Source organism: Suncus etruscus, chromosome 2, assembly GCF_024139225.1.
Source record: "Suncus etruscus isolate mSunEtr1 chromosome 2, mSunEtr1.pri.cur, whole genome shotgun sequence".
NCBI lineage: Eukaryota > Metazoa > Chordata > Mammalia > Eulipotyphla > Soricidae > Suncus > Suncus etruscus.
Window position 1 is genome coordinate 44,761,272 of NC_064849.1, and position 20,997 is coordinate 44,782,268.

The 20,997-nt window shown below is 42.4% G+C and overlaps 1 protein-coding gene, 1 non-coding gene and 1 pseudogene across 4 annotated transcripts in view; 1 reads left to right on the forward strand and 2 right to left on the reverse strand.

Annotated features, from left to right (window-relative positions):
* Positions 1-5,292, reverse strand: part of FANCM (FA complementation group M) — a 64,502-nt gene extending 59,210 nt beyond the window's left edge. For all 3 annotated transcript variants that reach the window (XM_049768337.1, XM_049768336.1, XM_049768335.1), the window contains exons 1-2: positions 4,734-5,292; positions 3,298-3,470 (exon numbers count right to left, since the gene is read on the reverse strand). In XM_049768337.1, coding sequence (XP_049624294.1) covers positions 3,298-3,470; positions 4,734-5,292 — 732 coding nt within the window. The remainder of the gene's footprint in view (positions 1-3,297; positions 3,471-4,733) is intronic.
* Positions 4,072-4,178, reverse strand: LOC126003233 (U6 spliceosomal RNA). The gene has a single exon (XR_007493766.1). It is a non-coding gene; the product is annotated as a U6 spliceosomal RNA (small nuclear RNA).
* On the forward strand, positions 5,291-20,402 carry LOC126001684 (stathmin-like; annotated as a pseudogene).
* The last annotated feature ends 595 nt before the right edge of the window (positions 20,403-20,997 follow it).

The window sequence follows — 20,997 nt, forward strand, 5'->3', positions numbered from 1 at the left end:
AATACCCAGAGACAACAGAGATGAGGGCTCGAAGGATCAGCACACAATATGAAGCTTACCACAAAGAGTGGTGAGTGCAGTTACAGAAATAACTGCATTAACAACTATCATGACAATGGTAGTGAGAGAAATAGAATGCCTGTCTTAAATACAGGCAGGGGGTGGAGGAGGAGGGAGATGGGGGGCACTGGTGGTGGGAAGGTTGCATTGGTGAAGAGGGGGTGTTTTTTTTAATGACTAAAACCCAACTACAAACATGTTTGTAATCATGGAGCTTAAAAAAGTTATTATTTTTTTTTTAAATGAGGCTGGAGAGATAACACAGCGGTAGTGTTAGCCTTGCATTCAGCTGATCCAGGATGGACCTGGATTCGATTCCCGGCATCCCATATGGTCCCCCAAGCCTGCCAGAAGCAATTTTTGAGGGCAGAGCCAGAAGTAACTCCTGAGCGCCAAAACCCCAAAAACCCAAAAAAAGAAAAGGAAAAGGGAAAAAAGTCTCCTGAATAGCGAATGCTACTGGGCAGAGCCAGGAGTGGTGCAGGGGAGAAAAATAAAAAGAGTCACCAAAGTGGCTGAAGTGATAGTACAGTACAACAAGTAGGAGATTGCCTTGCATGCAGCAGACCCAGGTTTAATCCCCAGAATTCCATATTGTCTCCCGAGCACTACCAGAAATATTCCTGAGTACAGAGCCAGAAGTAAGCCCTGACCAGTGCCGGATGTTACCCTAAAACAAAAACAAAAAGCTCAGCAGGCAGACAAGTAGGTAGTCTTGTATAATAAGTCTGACCTGGTTATAATGATGAGACCCCAAAACAAATTAAAAGCACCACTAGGTAAACTGAGTAGGGAAAACCGTTTTCAATGCCCTGTAGTTCAATATTAGATAATGAAAACAGTAAAAACAGATCAACTGAAATCTACTCTAAGTTCAATGTGTGTCAAAGGATGAATTTAATGAGATTCACACTAGATCTTGAGTCACGAGCACAGGAAGCAAGGCAGTTAATCATGCATGCAAATAGCCTGGGTTCACTGAATTCTTGTATTGCACTGTAGGCAGTCTAGCACTACCGGACATGATCTCTCCCCACCAAATTGATATGCAAACAATACTCCTTATATAACTTTTTTGTTGGAAAGTCATATAACAGGGCTCAGGGCATACTCCTGGCTCTTACTTAGGGTCTCAGGAACCATATGGGGTGTCAAGTGGGGATCAACTGGGTCAGCCATGTGCAAAAGAAGTGGGTAGGGCTCTTACCTTGGATGCTGCCCATCCAATTTAGATCCCTGGCATTCCATATGGACGGACCCCTGTGCATCAATAGTTCCTGAGCACAGAGCCTAGAGTAAGCCTCCAGCGTCACTGGGTGTGACCCAAAGCAAAAATAACTGGGAAAAAAACCCACAAGAGTATTTGGAGGGCTGGAGAAATAGTACAGTTGATAGATCATTTGCCTTGTACTTGATCATCTGTGTTCCATCCTTGACACTCCATATGGTATCTGAGCCCTGCCAAGATATTCCCCAAATGCAGAGCTAGGAAGAAGAGTAAGAACATCTGGGTGTGGCCCAGAACCAACCAACTAAACAAAAAAGATTGTTAGGGAGGCAGAAAATTTATTACAAGTTTTTAAATTTGTAGTTTCATTGGAGATTTTATTGGGTAGGGGAGTGTGAGCCACACCTGGGCAATACTTAGGGCATAGTCCTGGCTTTCTGTTCAAGAATCACTCCCTGCAGTGCTCAGGGAACCATACATAAGCTAGAAATCAAACTAGGGTTGGCTATGCGAAAGGCAAATGTTTTAATCTTTGGTCCACTCTTTATTTTTTTATTTATTTAATATTTTTGGACCATACCTGGCTTGGGTTACTCCTGCCTCTGCACCAAGGAATTACTCCTGGGTTGCTCGGGGACCACTTCAGTCCCCTCCCAAACACTATTGACTAGCAGCATCAATATTCTCACAATATCCCAAACTGAAAACTGTAAGTCATCTTAAATATTTTCCTATCCTTCACTATACATCCTACCTTTAACCATGTCTCAATTCTCTTTCAGATATTGTTTCATGCCCGTAAATATATTTTAGTGTCTCTACCCACTACATCCATTACCTCTTACAAAGAGCATTTAAATTGCTAAGTATAAAATACAAATGCCAAGCAGAGAGGGGCCAGAGTGATAGCACAGTGGTAGGGTGTTTGCCTTTGCATACTTCTGAACTGGGACGAACTTGAGTTCGATCCCTGGCATCCCATATGGTCCCCGGGCCAGCCAGGAGTAATTTCTGAGTTCAGAGCCAGGAGTAACCAGAGTGCCACTGGGTGTGGCCCAAAAAAACAAACAAACAAAAATAAGGCTGGAGTATACATTTTGCATACAGGGTCCCCGGCACAAATGATACCCCAAAAACTTAACTGTAGTAGTCTCTGAGCTCTGAGTAGAGGCATCCATTCCCCAAAAATGCCTTCATGATGCAGTTCTTAAATATTTCTTCAGTTATTTTTCACTTCGTAGAAAGTACCATGTTAGGTATGTTCCATTTATTATGCCATGTAATCCTTATAAAAACAGTGTATAACAGTTTATAAACAGCTGACAGTTAAGTATAATTTTAGCTGTCAAGGAATGAATGGCACTGAATATCCACTACCTATCCTTAGGTTAGTCTTAGTTTTATACTCATACCTTACTTCAGACCATGGCCTAAACTAAGTATAGGTTCTCATGATCCACATCTGACATTATGGTCTAGTTATCTGGTTATGTTTTGTTTGGTATTGGGGGGTGGGGGGAATCAGATGCTTCAATCTGAATGAAGTGATATAAAGCTTTCATAAGATAAATACTATCGGGGCCAGCGAGTTGGCGCTAGAGGTAAGGTGTCTGCCTCGTAAGCACTAGCCAAGCCAGGGGCAATTTCTGAGCACTTAGCCAGGAGTAACCCGAGCATCAAACGGGTGTGGCCCGAAAAAAAAAAAAAGTTATTTAAAAAAAAAGATTAATACTATCAATTTTCCCTTATTAATTAGTTCCCCAGGGGCCGAAGAGATAGCATGGAGGTAGGGCATTTGCCTTGCATGCAGAAGGGCAATGGTTCAAATCCCAGCATCCAATATGGTGCCCAAGCCTGCCAGGAGCGATTTCTGAGCATAGAGCCAAGAGTAACCCCTGAGCGCTGCCAGGTGTGAGCCAAAAACCAAAAAAAAAAAAAAAAAAAAATTAGTTCCCCAAATGCTGTGGGAAAATGTTTATACTTCAATATACTTTCTAGCAAAGGATTACCTGGCAATAAGCATAGTTTCCAAGAGCTTTATGAGCTTCATCAATAACTAGACATTTTATTTCAGCAGCAGGACAAGTTCCTCGGCAAAGATCATTCACCATGACCTGAGGAGTAAGAAACATGACTCTCTTACTCTGCCATATTTCCTTCCTAGTGAGAGCTTGAGTAGAACCTGAAAAGACAAGTCATAGTCTTCATTCTAAAAGCGACAGTTAACTGTAAAAACATAAATAACCACCTATTTCCAGAATGCATTCTTTCTCTGACAATCTGTTTCTCAGAATTTAACCAATGAAAGGAATACTCTATTTTGAAGCTCTGTTATAGTCCCAAGGTCAATGTTGATGTTTAGTAAAGACCTCTAGATTGTCAAGACCACTAGATTATCTTTAAAGAAGTCCTACAAAATGGCATAAATTGTTGTTGGGCCACATCCAGCAGCGCTCAGAGCCTACTCCTGACAGGCTCGGAGGACCATATGGGATGCTGGGGATAGAGAACCCAAATCCGTCCTAGGTCAGCAACATCTAGGCAAACTCCCTAATGCTGTGCTATCACTCCAGCCTCCAAAAACAGCAAAAATTTTAAATAGAAAGAAATTCAATAACTGAGAAATATTCCTAGGGAAGAAATAAGGAACCCTCAAGTGAATTTACCCAGGGACCAAGCTCACTTACACCCTCAAAATCATTTCAAGAGGCTCTGATAAGTTAGTTTATTCCATGTTAATATGAAATAAAGCAGCCGTACTTAGCTGGTGAGATTTTTTTTTTTTAAATATGGAATGCTTGAGGAATGTGTGTGTCATCCTTGTGCAGGGGCAATGCTAATCTTCTCTGTATCGTTCCAATTTTAGTATATGGGCTGCCGAAGCGAGCACAGCTGGTGAGATTTTTAAGGGGCAAAGATGAAAGAATGATCTTGAGGGGTGTGCAGTTACACAAAAGTCAGACATTCCTTGACCTCATCCAGCGCACACCTAATTCCTTCACTGCACATTCACTTTTTTTTTTTAACATTTTTTCTCTAAGATACTGTAAGGTAAAAGAATTTCTCTGCAGCTTCCCGAGGACTCACCCTTGACCAAAAGATACATTTTAACTGTTGAGCTTCACGAGTACCTCACCCCTTCCTTAATGCCAAAAAACTTGGCCTTGACATTTTGACTCTTGCAAACCTTTTGACTTGTGTTTATCTAAATCTTGCAGAAATGCAACTGAGCAAATGTCAAATGAACCACCCTACTGTGAAAGCTATATAAAGTCTTGTTAAATCTGGTTCGGGGCTCTCTCATCCTCTGGGGGAGCCCCAGCATGCTTGTACATAAATAAAACCCTTGTTTTGCATGGTCCCTGCAGTGGTCTCTGCATGGTCTTTGCAATGACTCTTGGAGTCCTTAGAGGGGTGCGTATGGAGTTCCCGACCTTATCAATACCTGTCAATTCAGCCATGTGCGCTTGCGGGATCCCCATGACCCGGTAGCAAGCCTCGATCTGCTGGGCCACCAGAGGTTTCGTGGGTGCCATGAACACCACCTTGCCCGAAGGAAACCACCGGTAGAAGTTGTACATGACCACGGCGGCGATGAAGGTCTTCCCCAGCCCCGTGGGCAGGCACACGAGCGTGTTGCAGCCCAGGGCGGTGTGGGCGATGTGCAGCTGGTAGTCTCGCACGGGGCAGTTGGTGGGGTAAATCCACAAGGCCCCGGCCGACGTGCAGAAGCCGCCGTGCTCCAGGCTCAGCCTCCGCTCGGCTTCGTACACGGCGACCAGCAGCACGTCATCGTCCGACTCCAACTGCGAGCTGGCTCCAGCAGCAGCCGCCGGCTGGGCCCGGGCGGGCGGAGAGCAGGAGCCGCCGGGTCGTCCGGGGAGCTGCTCGCTGTCAGCACTGCAGCTCGGGCCCCGGGAGTTGCTGCTGGTGCTGGTGCTGGTGCTGGTGCGGCCGAGGCTGGCCCCCCACGTCTGGAACAGAGTAGCCTGGCGTCCGCTCATGAGGCCACGACCACCGGAGACTTCTCGCACAGGCCAGCGGCGGCGGCTGCTCTGCAAACGCTACCGTTCCGATCCCCATCGGTGGGCGACCTGCGCGCACCGCAGGACAAGCAGAGGAAGGACTGGCCCCGGGCGAATTGAAAAGGCCGCCTCCGCCTCGGCGCTAAGGAAGACGGTAGGCCAGGTTTCCGGAAGCCAGGAGGCGTTTCCGGTGACGCATGCGCGTTGACCTGAATTGCGCTCTAACGCCCGGTTCAGCTCTCTGGGCGCCAAATTTGACTTCCGACTAGTTTACTGTTTTTCTGGGTGTGATAAGGCTCACTGCTGGCTGAGTTTTGAAAGTGGAAAATGAAGTGAAAGCAGAATTGTTTGGATAAAATTAAATGACTGGTCTTATACAGACATAAAAAAATAATATGACCAGACTTTTTTTTAATTGTGTTTGGAGGGGCTATCTTTTTTTTGGGGGGGAGAGAAATAAAAGGAGGAGAAGGAAGGAAGGATGGAGGGAGGTAGGGAGGGAGGAAGGAAGGATGGAGGGAGGTAGGGAGGGAGGAAGGAAGGAAGGAAGGGAGAGAGGGAGGGAGGGGGGAGGAGGAAGGAAGGAAGGAAGGAAGGAAGGAAGGAAGGAAGGAAGGAAGGAAGGAAGGAAGGAAGGAAGGAAGGAAGGAAGGAAGGAAGGAAGGGAGGGAGGGAGGGAGGGAGGGAGGGAGGGAGGAGGGAGGAAGGAGGGAATGAGGGAGGGAAGGAAGGTAGGGAGGGAGGAAGGAATGAGGGAAGGAGGGAGGGACGGAGGGAAGGAAGTAAAGGAGGGAAGAACAGAAGGAAGGAAGGTGGGGGGCAATCTTAAATTGCGTTTTCTTTTTTTTTTTTTTTTTTTTTTTTGGTTTTTGGGCCACACCCAGTAACGCTCAGGGGTTACTCCTGGCTATGTGCTCAGAAGTTGCTCCTGGCTTGGGGGACCATATGGGACACCGGGGGATCGAACCGCGGTCCGTCCAAGGTTAGCGCAGGCAAGGCAGGCACCTTACCTTTAGCGCCACCGCCCGGCCCTTAAATTGCGTTTTCTTTTAGTTTGGAGGCCATACTTAGTTGTGCAAGGGATTTTGTTTTTTCTGGTGAATTGTTGGAAGTCGTTCTAAGTGGTACTTAGGAAGGCTGGGATCTAATCTTGGCCTATTGCATGCCTGACTTCATTATCTAATTTTATTGTTAAAAGAAAAGGGAATGGTTTCCTGATACTCTTGAAGATATAAAAGATAAAATAAAGAACTCTGATGTGACGTTCTGTAATTTAATCATAAATGAAACAGCAGTAGACAGTAAATAGTTGGCAATTTCTATCTCTATGAGATTCATAATTTCATGAGAACAAATGGTTAGGGATAGATTGTAGGAAAGCATGAGGAAAGTTGTGAAAATATCATTGTTATTTTGTTTGTTGTGCAGTTTTATACAAGAAAATTTTAAAAAAAAATACGGGGTTTGTCTATCATTTGTCTTTGCTATTATCTACACTTCAGTTATAAAGTGTATCTTTCCCTCTCTTTCATCAAATACAAATATCTCTGACCTGGCATTCCATGACAAATACTACTTTTATATTTTCATTTCCATTTCATTTCTTCATGCCTTAAAAAATTAGAAACTCTCTTCCCCTCCATGTGCACTGCCTAGTCCAGGAATAATCAAGTGGACCTTTCTGAGTCTCCTCTAAATGCATCACATAATTGATGTAGTTGACCATAATATATTTGTTTCCAGATAATGAGAAAAAAGTTATTTTTAAAAGAATAGAAATTAAAAATACAGAAAGGAAAAGAAAGAAAATAAAAAAGAAAAAGTACAGTAGCAAACACATTTATTAAAAGTATTTAAAATCATTAAGAAAAATGAAATTATTTTTCACTTGTTTGGAGAATGCAGTTTCCTCCTTGAAGATGCCTTTAGTCTCAATGTCATGGAGTGTTTTACCTACGTGTTGTTCGATATACCTTATAGTATCAGGTCTCCAAACAAGTGAAAACAGAGATTAACAGACGGGAATATATTAAGCTGAGAAGCTTCTGCACCTCAAAGGAAATAGTGCCCAGGATACAAGAGCCATGCACTAAGTGGGAGAAACTATTCACCCAATACCCATCAGATAAGGGGCTAATCTCCAAAATATACAAGGCACTGACAGACTTTACAAGAAAAAACATCTAATCCCATCAAAAAATGGGGAGAAGAAATGGACAGATACTTTGACAAAGAAGAAATACAAATGGCCAAACGACACATGAAAAAATGTTCCACATCACTAATCATCAGGGAGATGCAAATCAAAACAACTATGAGGTATCACCTCACACCACAGAGATTGGCACACATCACAAAGAATGAGAACAAGCAGTGTTGGCGGGGATACGGAGAGAAAGGAACTCTTATCCACTGCTGGTGGGAATGCCGTCTAGTTCAACCTTTATGGAAAGCGATATGGAGATTCCTCTAAAAACTGGAAATTGAGCTCCCTTACAATCCAGCTATACCACTCCTAGGAATATACCCTAGGAACACAAAAATACAATACAAAAAACCCTTCCTTAAACCTATATTTATTGCAGCACTATTTACCATAGCAAGACTCTGGAAACAACCAAGATGCCCTTCAACAGATGAATGGCTAAAGAAACTGTGGTACATATACACAATGGAATATTAAACAGCCGTCAGGAGAGATGAAGTCATGAAATTTTCCTATACATGGATGTACATGGAATCTATTATGCTGAGTGAAATAAGTCAGAGAGAGAGAGAGAGAGAGAGAGAGAGAGAGAGAGAGAGAGAGAGAGAGAGAGAGAATGGTCTCACTCATCTATGGGTTTTAAGAAAAATGAAAGACATTCTTGCAATAATTTTCAGAGTCAAAAGGGAGGAGGGCTGGAAGTTACAGCCCACTTCATGAACCTCACCACAAAGAGTGATGAGTTTAATTAGAGAAATAACTACATTGCGGACTATCTTAACAATGAGAACGTATGAGGGAAATAGAAGCCTGTCTAGAATACAGGTGGGAGCAGGGTGGAGAGGAGGAATATTTGGGACATTGGTGGTGGGAAGGTTGCACTGGTGATGGGGGTGTCTTCTTATATGACTGAAACAACCACAATCATGTTTGTAACCAAGGTGTTTAAATAAAAAATATTATTTGAAAAATAAAATAAAATAAAAGCAGTTTTTGTTAGACTAAAAAAAGTATAAAAAAAAAAATAAAAATGGGGCCCGGAGAGATAGCACAGCGGCGTTTGTCTTGGAAGCAGCCGATCTAGGACCAAAGGTGGTTGGTTCGAATCCCAGTGTCCTATATGGTCCCCTGTGCCTGCCAGGAGCTATTTCTGAGCAGACAGCCAGGAGAAACCCCTGAGCACCGCCGGGTGTGGCCCAAAAACAAAGAAAAAAAATGAAGTTATTAATGGCAGGTTTAGTAAGCTCTCATTAGCTGTCCATTCTGTTAAATTGGTGTGTTCCTATAGAGATGACAGCATTAAAAATTAAGTTGTGGGGCAGGAGTGATAGCACAGCAGTAGGGCGTTTGCCTTGCATGCAGCTGATCCAGGATAGACCGTGGTTAGATTCCCGGCATCCCATATGGTCCCCTGAGCCTGCCAGGAGTGATTTCTGAGCATAGAGACAGGAGTAACCCCTGAGCGCCACGGGGTGTGGCCCAACCCCCACCCCCAAATTTAAATTGTTCAGAAATTCAAAGCACTATTACTGATATTGTGACTTTTATGGGCGTGTTCTCAGCCAGTGGTTGCTAGCTTCCTGCTGTGAGGATGGTGTACACATGAGTTTTCATGGCTTGGTTTACATCTTGTTCGAGAAAAGTCTATGGAGCAGGTCCAGTGCAAAAATGGGGACTGCATTTGTGGAGGTAGTTTTAACTGCCAGATTTATTTACATGGAGGAAAGGGAAGGGTGCCTGCACTTGTTCCAAAAGCCCGGATGTTATCAGCACAAATGCCAGCATAACTCAAATTTGGTCAGACTGGTACCAGAAGAGAATCGTAGAGAGCTATTGAGGCAAAAAGGTGATGCTGGGTGATGGATGCAGTAGGCATGCTATGGCAGGGCAAGGGATTAGTCCACACTCTCTCAAAATTGTCAGCTTTCTGCTTCATGATGTACCCATGATTTTTCATGGCTTGTTTTACATCTCTTTTTGCGAAAAGAGTGAGTTTATGGAGCTGGCGCAGTGCAAACATCAGTTTGTTTGATGGAATTGGCCAGGATAGGACTAGTGTTAGGTTTGTGGAAGTTTTATGTATTAAATTTTTCTTTTTCTTTTTTTTTTTTTTTTTGGTTTGGTTTGTTTTTGGGTCACACCCAGTGCTGCTCAAGGGTCACTCCTAGCTCTGGGCTCAGAAATGGCTCCTGGCAGGCTGGGGTACAATATAGGATGCCTGGATTCAAACCATCATCCGTCCTGAATTGGCTGTGTGCAAGGCAAACCTTCTACCTCCTGTGCTCTCTCTACAGTCATGTATTAGATTTTTCTATGTATCCAGTTATAGTTTTCACTTCGTTTATTTTGTTTGTTTTTGGGGGGGAGTCACAGCCAACGATGTTCAGGGATTACTCCTGGATCTGTGCTCAGACATCGCTTCTGGATATCAATTTGACCTTTCTAGACTGTTAGTGTTACCACCAATCTCTTTTTCCAAACTGTACCCTCAGCCTGCTACCTGTCCTGACACCCAACCCATGTCCTGTCTTATTTCAGATCATTTTCTTAAATAATGGGAAACCTGAGGACAAGTTACAAGCCAACATTAATAAAGAAGCTTAAAAAAAAGAGAAGCAAAATGATGGAAGAAAAAGTACTTAATGAATAAACACAGAAGAAATAATTTTGAATTATAGAAATACTAAAAGGAGAGGAAAAAGGAAAGGGAAAGAACAATTAGTGATATAAATAATAGCAGAAACTTCCCACTCTCTAAAAAGAGGCTGCTGTTCAAATCAGAGGCAAAAAAAATACTAAACAAAATAGACCCTAACAGAACATCATATGTATAGTATATGTATATATGTATAGTAATCCAAATGACAAAATATTAAAAGAGAGATGGACTCTTTAGAGCAGTAAGGGAGAAGAAAAAAACTTAAGTATAAAGGAAAGAACATAAGAATCAAACCTGATCTCCCATTTAAAACAATACAGGTAAGAAAAGAATAGGATGACATATTAAACCTTCTCTAATTGAACTCTCTGCTATTTATGCCAATCTATCTACCATGAAATGGTTCCCCTGATTTTTATCTCTATTGCCTCTGAATATCATTCCCACACTGTCTTCTATTTTCCTTATATCTCAATGATACACGAGATTATTTTATGTTTATCCCTCTTCGTCTAATTAATTTTGCTCAGTATAATTCTCTCCATATTCATCCACGTATAAGCAAAATTCATTACTTAATTTTTTTCTAACTGCATAGTATTCTATTGTATTGATATACCACTGTTTCTTTTTGTGACTCATCTCTTGTCAGGCACCTAGGTTGCTTCCAGATTCTGGTTATAAGTAGTGCTGCAATGAAGATAGGCATGCAGAGTGCATTTTTATATTGTGTTTTTATGTTTCTAGGAGTGGTATTGTTGGATCATAAGGAAACTCAATTCCCAGTTTTTTAAGGAATACCCATATTGTTTTTAGAAAGGTTGGATTAGACAGCATTTCCACCAGTAGTGAATGAGAGTTCCTTTCTCCCCACATCTATACCAGTACTGGTTATTCTTTGTGATGTTTGCCATTTTCTGTGGTATGAGATAATACCTCAATGTTGTTTTGATTTGCATCTTCCTGATGATTAGTGATGTGGAGCATTTTTCATGTGCCTTTTGGCCATCTATATTTCTTCTTTGAGTAAATGTTTGTTCATTTCTTCACATTTTTTGATGGGGTTAGATTTTTTTCTGTTCAATTCTGTCAGTACCGTATATATCTTAGATATTAGCCCTTTATCAGATGAATGTTGGGTGAATAGTTTCTCCCATTCTGTAGGTAGCCTTTGTATCCTAGTTACTGTTTACTTTGAAGGGCAGAAGATTATCAGTTTATTTGTTTATCTCTGCTACCACTTGCTTGGGCAGTGGTGTTTCCTCATTGAAAATGCCTTTTGCCTTAATAGCATGTATTTTTTCCTCTGTGTACCTTATGGTTTCAAGTCTAATATCGATATCTTTAATCCATTTTGATTTGACCTTTGCTATGGTGTTAAAGAGAGATCTGAGTTCACCTTTTTGCATGTAATTGGCCAATTTTTCCATCGCCACTTGTTGAAGAGACTTTCCTTGTTCCAGCTTGAATTTGTTGCCCCTTTATCAAAGATTAATTGGATGTATATACCTGGGGGTCTGTCTCAGAATGCTCAAATCTATTCCATTGATATTCCAATACCATGCTTTTTTAATTACTATTGATTTATAGTACAATTTAAAGTTGGGGAAAGTGATGCCTCCCATCTGCTTTCTTCCAAAGATTGCTTTAGATATTCATGTGTTTATTGTTTCAAATGAATTTCAGGCATGTTTAAACTGGTGGGACCTGAATTCTGATTAAAGAGGGACGCCATTTTGTAAAAGCCACATGGCAGGCTTCTTCTTAGGTTCTGAGCAGGGAGAAAGACCATTTTGTAAGGACCGCATGGTGTGAGCCACATACTGGCACTTCAGAAACCTATTTCCATAGACCCCGCCTCAATCTACCTGGCCATACCAGGTAGCCTATTAGGGAAGGACAATGGAGCAGTAGGAAGGTACCCCTAGTTAAGAGCCAATCATTTTAAGGATCATTAGAAAACTGAAACCAAAAAGAAAGAAAGCTGGAATCTCCCTATATAATCCTCATCATGACCTTGGGTGGGGCTCATCTCCTTCAGGGGATGGTTCCTGGCTGGACAGGCTGGGGAATCTTGTTAAAGGGTTAAATTTTATTCCAGTTGTGTGGTCTCGTCCTTCTACTCTGTAACCCTACAGATTCACTTCTTTGAAAAATGTTATGTATTGGGGCCGGAGAGATAGCATGGAGGTAAGGCGTTTGCCTTGCATACAGAAGGATGGTGGTTCAAATCCCGGCATCCCATATGGTCCCTGTGCCTGCCAGGAGCGATTTCTGAGCATAGAGCCAGGAGTAACCACTAAGCACTGCCAGGTGTGACAAAGAAAGAAAGAAAGAAAGAAAGAAAGAAAGAAAGAAAGAAAGAAAGAAAGAAAGAAAGAAAGAAAGAAAGAAAGAAAGAAAGAAAGAAAGAAAGAAAGAAAGAAAGAAAGAAAGAAAGAAAGAAAGAAAGAAAGAAAGAAAGAAGAGTGGGAGAGAGGGAGGGAGGGAGGAAGGAAGGAAGGAGGGAGGGAGGGAGGGAGGGAGGCGGGAGGGAGGGAGGGAGGGAGGGAGGGAGGGAGGGAGGGAGGAAGGAAGGAAGGAAGGAAGGAAGGAAGGAAGGAAGGAAAGAAGGAACGAAGGAAAGAAGGAAAGAAAGAAAGAAAGAAAGAAAGAAAGAAAGAAAGAAAGAAAGAAAGAAAGAAAGAAAGAAAGAAAGAAAGAAAGAAAGAAAGAAAGAAAGAGAAAGAAAGAAAGAAAGAAAGAAAGCAAAAGATGTCATTACATTAAATATGTACAATGCTTTGGGAAGTATTGCCATTTTATTGATGTTAATCATCCCAGTCCATGAGCAGGGTATATGTTTCCATTTCCTTGTGTCCTCTTTTATTTCTTGAAGCTTATAATTTTCTTTGCATAAGACTTTTATTGTCTTAGTTAACTTGAAGGTACTTGATTTTCTGTGGCAAATTGTGAATGCATTTTTTAATGTCTTTTTCTTGACATTGTTTATTTGTATATAAAAACACCATGAATTTTTGAGTATTAATTTTGTAGTCTACCACTTTAATATAAAAATCTTTGTTTCTAGAAGCATTTTTGGTAGTGTCTTTATTTTATTTATTTATTTACTTCTTTTTTGTTTTGTTTTTGGGCCACACCTGGCGGTGCTCAGGGGTTACTCCTGGCTGTCTGCTCAGAAATAGCTCCTGGCAGGCACAGGGGACCATATGGGACACCGGGATTGGAACCAACCACCTTAGGTCCTGGATTGGCTGCTTGCAAGGCAAACACCGCTATGCTATCTCTCTGGGCCCGGTAGTGTCTTTAGAATTTTCTAAATATAGTATCATGTTTCTACAGACTGTGAGAGCTTGACTTCTTTCCTTATCTAGATGCCCTTGATATCTTTTTCTTGCCTAATTGCTATGGCAAGTACTTCCAGTACTATGTTGAGTAAAAGTGGTAAGAGGGGAAAACCTTGTTTTGTGCTATAAATCACTCCTGGCTTGGGGGACCATATGGAATACTGGGGGATCAAACTGCAGTCTGTCCTGGGTCAGTCACCTACAAGGCAAACACCCTATCGCTGCACCATCACTCTGGCCCCGTGTGTTTTTGAGATATCTTTATTTAAGCACCATGATTACAAACATGTTTATCGTTGGGTTTTAGTTATAAAAAAGAACACCCTCCTTCACCAGAGCAACATTCCCATCACCAATGCACCCAACTCCCTCCTCCCCCATCCTTTGCTTGTACTTGAGACAAGCATTCTATTTCTCTCACTCACTATCATTGTCATGCTATATGTCAGTATAGTAATTTCTTTAACTGGACTCACCACTCTTCATATCATGGGCCAATCCTTCCAGCCCTCATCTCTATTGTCTTTGGGTATTATAATAATGTCTTTTATTTTCCTAAAACCGGTAGATGAGTCTATTTTGTGTCTATCTCTCTCGCTCAGACTCATTTCACTCAGTGTAATTGTTTCAATGTCCATCCATGTCTAGGAAAATTTCATGACTTCATTTTTCCTGACAGCTGCATAGTATTCCATTGTGTAAATGGGCATAAGAAGTGTTTGGGGGCCCGGAGAGATAGCACAGCGGCATTTGCCTTGCAAGCAGTGAAAAGGGAAATCAGCCCCCCCCCCCACCAACCTTGGTGGGTGCCCCGCCCTTTAGGGAAGTTGTCACGGCTTTGGCCCCACCCTTAAGGAAGTCGTCACTGCCTCGGCCCCACCTCTACCCCTACCTCACGAATCATTGGTGTTATTGTAGCGGAAGTCCAGCCCTCAAGGACTCTTCTTCCCCTCCCACTTCCCATCCTATATAAGGGGGTAACGAGGGACCCACGAGGTCTTTGGTTCTGGTGGGAATTCATAGACCCTGACCATTCATAATGGTCAGTATTAAAAGCACTTTTTAAGGCATCTGCTGGAACTCATAAGCCTCTTCATTTCTTTGCGCCGGGCAGCTAAAATTAGGACTTCCGGACCTTTCATTTTGGCGAGCCAGCCAGGAGATTGAAAAGGGAAATCAGCCCCCCCCCCACCAACCTTGGTGGGTGCCCCGCCCTTTAGGGAAGTTGTCACGGCTTTGGCCCCACCCTTAAGGAAGTCGTCACTGCCTCGGCCCCACCTCTACCCCTACCTCACGAATCATTGGTGTTATTGTAGCGGAAGTCCAGCCCTCAAGGACTCTTCTTCCCCTCCCACTTCCCATCCTATATAAGGGGGTAACGAGGGACCCACGAGGTCTTTGATTCTGGTGGGAATTCATAGACCCTGACCATTCATAATGGTCAGTATTAAAAGCACTTTTTAAAGCATCTGCTGGAACTCATAAGCCTCTTCATTTCTTTGCGCCGGGCAGCTAAAATTAGGACTTCCGGACCTTTCATTTTGGCGAGCCACCAGGAGTCCTCACTCATTCTGCCCGGCACAAAGCTATGAAAAGGTGTCTGGTGAGTTCTGATGTGTGTATGTGTGTGTGTGAGCACGCTTTGCTTCGTGTCTGTCTTAGTCTGAGATTATGTTGTATTCTGTGTCCAGTGGGAAGCTAGCTTTGTGGTGGTTTGGCAAATGTTATGAGCTCTTTGCTCGATGTGGAAACCGAGTAGAAGCAGACTTTGTTTCATAGGGGGGTTAAAGTCCCCCCGGGTGACTAAGGAATCTTCCACCTGATGCGTTTCCAGGTGTGTGTGGTTCCCCGTCTGATGCGTATACCAGATGGGCAAGAGGTTGACGAACTTTGGCTGCTTAGGTCACGACCCTGGTGGTACCCCAGGGGTTTAGTAAGAGCAGCTGGAAGACGTTCCGAGCTGCTGAAGAGGTTGTCTGTCTGTGATTTTTGGAGCTCAAGAACTTGGTCATTGGCATAGTTGTCTGTCTAGGATTTATTGTGGAATGCAGAGATTACTTGAACGCATTTTGCTTGGTTATTTGTGGCGCCACGCTGTCTGTTTGTCTGTCTGTTTCTTGTCTGTGTGTTCTATGTTTTTTTTTTTGGTCTGACCACGGGACGCAAGCCCGACCCCCTCTCAAGGGCCGACCCCTGGGGAAAGGGGCCGACCGCTGGTGAGCCCGCGTCTCCCTCGCCCGTCAGTCGTCCCAGCAGCGAAACGCGCAACCCCCGCCGCCCCGCCGCCCGCGGCGCGGCGAGAGGGCGCCCGAAACCCGCCTAACCCGCTCCCCACCCAACCAGGAAGCTGGCGCGTGCAAGGTCCACGCTAGGGACTTGGCGGGGGGGGGGGGTGTTGGAAATTGCAAATCCCAGATTTCTCAAATGGCCATCGGGAATAAATTTTCCTGGAGAATTTCTGAACTTTGCAATTCCCCAACTATCCTGCCATGCGTTCAGGCCAAAAAGAGCAACTGGCCGTTTTTTTTTTCTAGCCGAAAAAAAAAAAAAAAAATGCTTTTTAACTCACCACGTGGTGAAGAAATTCACCACGCCCCAGGGCAAACTATTGTCCTCCCAGCTCCACCTGGCTGAGGAATGTAGGTCATTTACATATCAAAGATAAATCTAGCAAATGGTTTGGAAGTCAAAAAAAAAATTTTTTTTAAGCATTTAAATTTCTAACTTAAAGGTTTCTTAAAAAAATTAATAAGAAAATGTTGCAAATTACTGTTGTTATTTTTGTTTGTTTTTCGGTGCACGTGAAAATTTTTAGCAGCAGAACCACTGCAAAAGAATGAGTGGCGAAGCTTAAAAAAAAAAAAAAAAAAAGGGGAGGAAAAAGAGAAGGAGCCAAATGGTAGGGCGTTTGCCTTGCATGCAGAAAAAAAAGTGGTGTAAAAAAAATTAAAAATGTGTAATAAAAATGTGTATAATCAATCTAAATAATTATTAATATGTCTCTAGGTTAAAAAAAAATGTAAATGTTTTTAAGCATGTTCTACCAAAAGTAGTAAGTATTCATTCTTTCTGGTTTTCAACATTAATTTGTGTAACGTAAATTCCTGGTGTTTTCTGTTTAGAAAACTAAGTGAATTTCTATATTTAGAATTAAGCATAATTAAAATATTATTTTGCAATTTTTCATTATATGTTACCAAGAACATTAATATTTGTATCACAGGAGGTTTTATAAAATTGGTCATGGTTTTATTTAAAAATGTATAAAATGTTTCGTTGCAAAAAAAAAAAAAAATTCTAAAATTATCTAAGTAATTTAAGTAATATTTGCTTTTTCTCTTCTCCCAGAACCTTTTAGTACCATTTATGTCATGGCATCATGTTGCTTTGCACAGAATACAAGCAAATGGCTTTTCTCTCTGCATGGGGAGTAGTCCTCATGCAAACAGAAAATCAAAAAAATTAGTAAGGGAACCCCAAAGCCCTCTTTCAGAGGAATAATTGGAGTTGAGGCGGTGTGACAAGCAGGCACCGGCGAGAAACTGAAATAAATGGCCTGAGTAAGGAAATTGAAGATTTTCCTAGAAGATTATCACAGCCTGTGGGCCCTGCTCTCTCCCTCAAGCTCAGAAGAGAATTCGAGGTCAGTCTCTTCCAAACCTGGAGAGGAGTGGAACAGACAAGTCACCTCTAAAAATTCCTGCAGAGGGTGAGATGCCCAGCCAGAAGAACCTCATGCTGAACCGACCAACTCATCAGCCAAACCTGAGTGACTGTGAAAAACCTGCAGTGTCCACAACCTATCCTCAAAAAAGCTCTGTAAGTAATGGGGGTGCCCCAGATGGAGATTTCTCCAACAGTGCTGTATATGTGCAAAGAAAAAAGCCAAGTTATTCAAATACCGGGTAAGGTACAAGGTAAAGGTGGAGAGAAAAACCATTTTTGGTAGCTAATTAAAATTCTAGTGGGCCTAACTTAAAACCCACTTCTTTAAAGTAACTCATGTAAAAATGCTCTTACTAGTTGTATTAAACCAAATCATAAATTGCAAATGCAAATGTTAGTCTAACTGAAGTAACTCAAAACTGTTTATTCATAATGCTATTATGCTTTGTTTTCTGTTAATTAATTTGTGCTATCATTACAGACAATAAGAACAGCTATGCCATTCAAGTTGTGCTATTTACTGCTCCAAGGCCTGAGTGGGTTAAGTAATATTCCCCTGTATAATTAATCTAATCCTTTTCAGGTGTTAAAACTGTAAAAGTAAACCAGTTAACTGCTCCTTTAGGGAAATATGAGATTTCACCCTATCTAGAGATTGAAACTGCAGTCCCCTGTCAGCCTGAAGTAGCTACAGAAGATTGATCTTCGACCACGTTCCCTCTAATAACTTCTAGGGTAATGAAATCTCTAAAGCAAAATGGTCATCAAAAAAAAAAAAAAAAAAACTATAAGGGGAAAATAAAGGCCGCAGAAATTAATAAGCCAAGTTAACTACTAAGAATAACATTATGCCTATCTATCCCAGAGGTTAAAGCAGGTAGCAAAAATTATGCTTCTCTTGGTAATGTTAAAAAGTAAAACAGTCATTAATAAAAATAAAATTTCTTCATCTCTGTCTAACCCAGTGCAGGAAAGGCAACTGGAGTTTAGGGCTCTCTACCCCAACAGCTGTTTAAGTTGCAAAAATGAAGAAAAGAAAGCAGAAACCTCCTTATTTTCGTTGTGGAATTCACAGCCTATGTGAGAAGAACTGCTGTCAAGGTGAACTGCATGCTTCCTGGGTTCACGCCTTCCATCTAAAACCTGAAAAGTGAAGCACACTGAGAATCCTCTCAAGATACGGGTCCGGCGGGCACACTTCAGCCCTAATGCACTCACTAACTCTAAAAATGCTCTCCCTGGCACTTGCTAAGGAAGGGCTCGAACTGCTTACCTCCGGTCCTCTACTTCCCATGTGTGTGTTTGGGGGAGCCGAAATGGGTGTGTAAAGTAAAACCTCAGCTTTTGCCTCCCTCTTGGAGGGGGGGGGGGGAATTGGCCTCTGGCTGTCCCTGTCTAACTAGGTAATCTAACCTTTGCTTGTTCTAGCTGTACTTATGTCAAAAGGTAATCCCGTTTAGCTTCAAATCTTCTGTTTGCTATTCATAACAGCACCAACTCTGTAAACCTGGGTCAGGTAGGAGGTACTCAGTGCTCAGAAGTCCTGCCTGCTCCCTCTAGCCCAGGGTATTTACCTCCGGAACGGGTATAAATGTGTGGTAAAAATTTGGCTTATACATCCCAGCATTAGTGCTCAAAAGTAGCTGGCCAAGATAAAAAGCTATTAAATGGTCCCTTATGATCTTTATGAAATGAAATTCTCCCCTATCTAATACCCCTACTGGGGCCCCTCCTAAGCCTTTTTACTTCTGGTAGCCATTGGCCCATGCAGGGTTAGCTCATGCAAATAATTATAACCAGTAATATCAAAAAGTAAAGGCCCCAAAATCACATTGGCTTCTAGGATTAGAAGCCTCCAGTACAAGAAGTGGGGATTGAAAAGGGAAATCAGCCCCCCCCCCCCACCAACCTTGGTGGGTGCCCCGCCCTTTAGGGAAGTTGTCACGGCTTTGGCCCCACCCTTAAGGAAGTCGTCACTGCCTCGGCCCCACCTCTACCCCTACCTCACGAATCATTGGTGTTATTGTAGCGGAAGTCCAGCCCTCAAGGACTCTTCTTCCCCTCCCACTTCCCATCCTATATAAGGGGGTAACGAGGGACCCACGAGGTCTTTGATTCTGGTGGGAATTCATAGACCCTGACCATTCATAATGGTCAGTATTAAAAGCACTTTTTAAAGCATCTGCTGGAACTCATAAGCCTCTTCATTTCTTTGCGCCGGGCAGCTAAAATTAGGACTTCCGGACCTTTCAGCAGCCGATCCAGGACCAAAGGTGGTTGGTTCGAATCCCGGTGTCCCATATAGTCCCCCGTGCCTGCCAGGAGCTATTTCTGAGCAGACAGCCAGGAGTAACCTCTGAGCACCGCAGGGTGTGGCCCAAAAACCAAAAAAAAAAAAAAAAAAAAGAAGTGGTGTTTGGTTCCCTTGATGTCGAACTAGGATTTGGTTATTCCACAGTTACCAAAAAAGGGAAACGGAAATTTCATATCCCCTATCCAATAAGAACAGGGGAAGCTGTTCCAGTTGCATTAGTCCACAGTAAATAATCCACACAGAGATGAGGGTAAAAAGAGGCAAGAAACTTGTACTCAAGCAGTTCATCAACAAGCCAGTTGCTTCTCTCAAGGAGCCCCAAATCTGCAGGAAAAAAGCTCTCCTCCTCAGCTTTCCTGCCTCTAATTATTCAGCTCCAAACCGCACAAAAGCAGGCCATGAAAACAGTTACAAATGAGAACAATTACAAAGACCTCTATTTACCTCACAGACACTTCACGGAGGCTTCTTCTGATATTCAGATGAAAGAATTGGAGAAAAACATGCCTCTGGCCAAGCTTTTGTTCTTGAGTTGATAGCCCTCAATCAAAAGAATCTGTTCCTGAATTCCCCCTTTTTCCCCTAAAGAAGAGGATCTTTCTCTAAGGAAATTTAGAAGAAATTAGAAGCTATAGAAGACTCAAGTCCCAAGAAGTTGAAGTCTTAAGCAGCTTGCTGAGAAACGAGAGCATCAGAAAGAAGTGCTTCAAAAAGCGATAGAACTTTAGTAAAATGGCTGAAAATTAACTGGCCCACAAAGCAGAAGCCAACAAAGAAAACCCAGAGGCACAAATGGCTGCCAGACTGAAATGTTTGCAAGAGAAGGACAAGTATGTGGAAGAAGTTCAGAACAACAAAGAATCCAACGATCCTGCTGATGAGACTGAAGCTGACTAATTTGTTCTAAAAACTGACTTTTCTACCCCTTCCCTTCCTAAATATCCAAAACTGTACTGGCCCAGTGTCATTTTATTTTTGCCCTCCTAACAAATATTCTAGAAGCTGATGTAGGATTGACTGTAAAGGTAGATCAGATTGTATAATGTTGTTTTAAGGGATAAGGGAGAATCAGAAAGTGTTCTCTTTTTCTAAAGTTCAATTCTTTCTAATGTAGCTATTTTATTTTGTTTTTGTTTCTGTTTTTGTTTTGGGATCACACCCAGCAGCGCTCAGGGGTTACTCCTGGCTCTATGCTCAGAAATCGCTCCTAGCAGGCTTGGGGGACCATATGGAATGCCAGGATTCGAACCACTGACCTTCTGCATGCAAGGCAAACACCTTACCTCCATGCTATCTCTTTGGCCCCGTAGTTATTTTTCTTGTTGCATCTTTTCTACTTCAGTACACTTGGTGTACTGTTAATGTCTAGTACTATATTGGCTCTGTGAAAACATGTTTGTGAATAGTATGTAGTGGCTTCTTTCAAACTGTTAGATGCTAAATATGTTCACTTTTAAATTTTATCACATGCTACTGTGCTTGAATGGTTAAT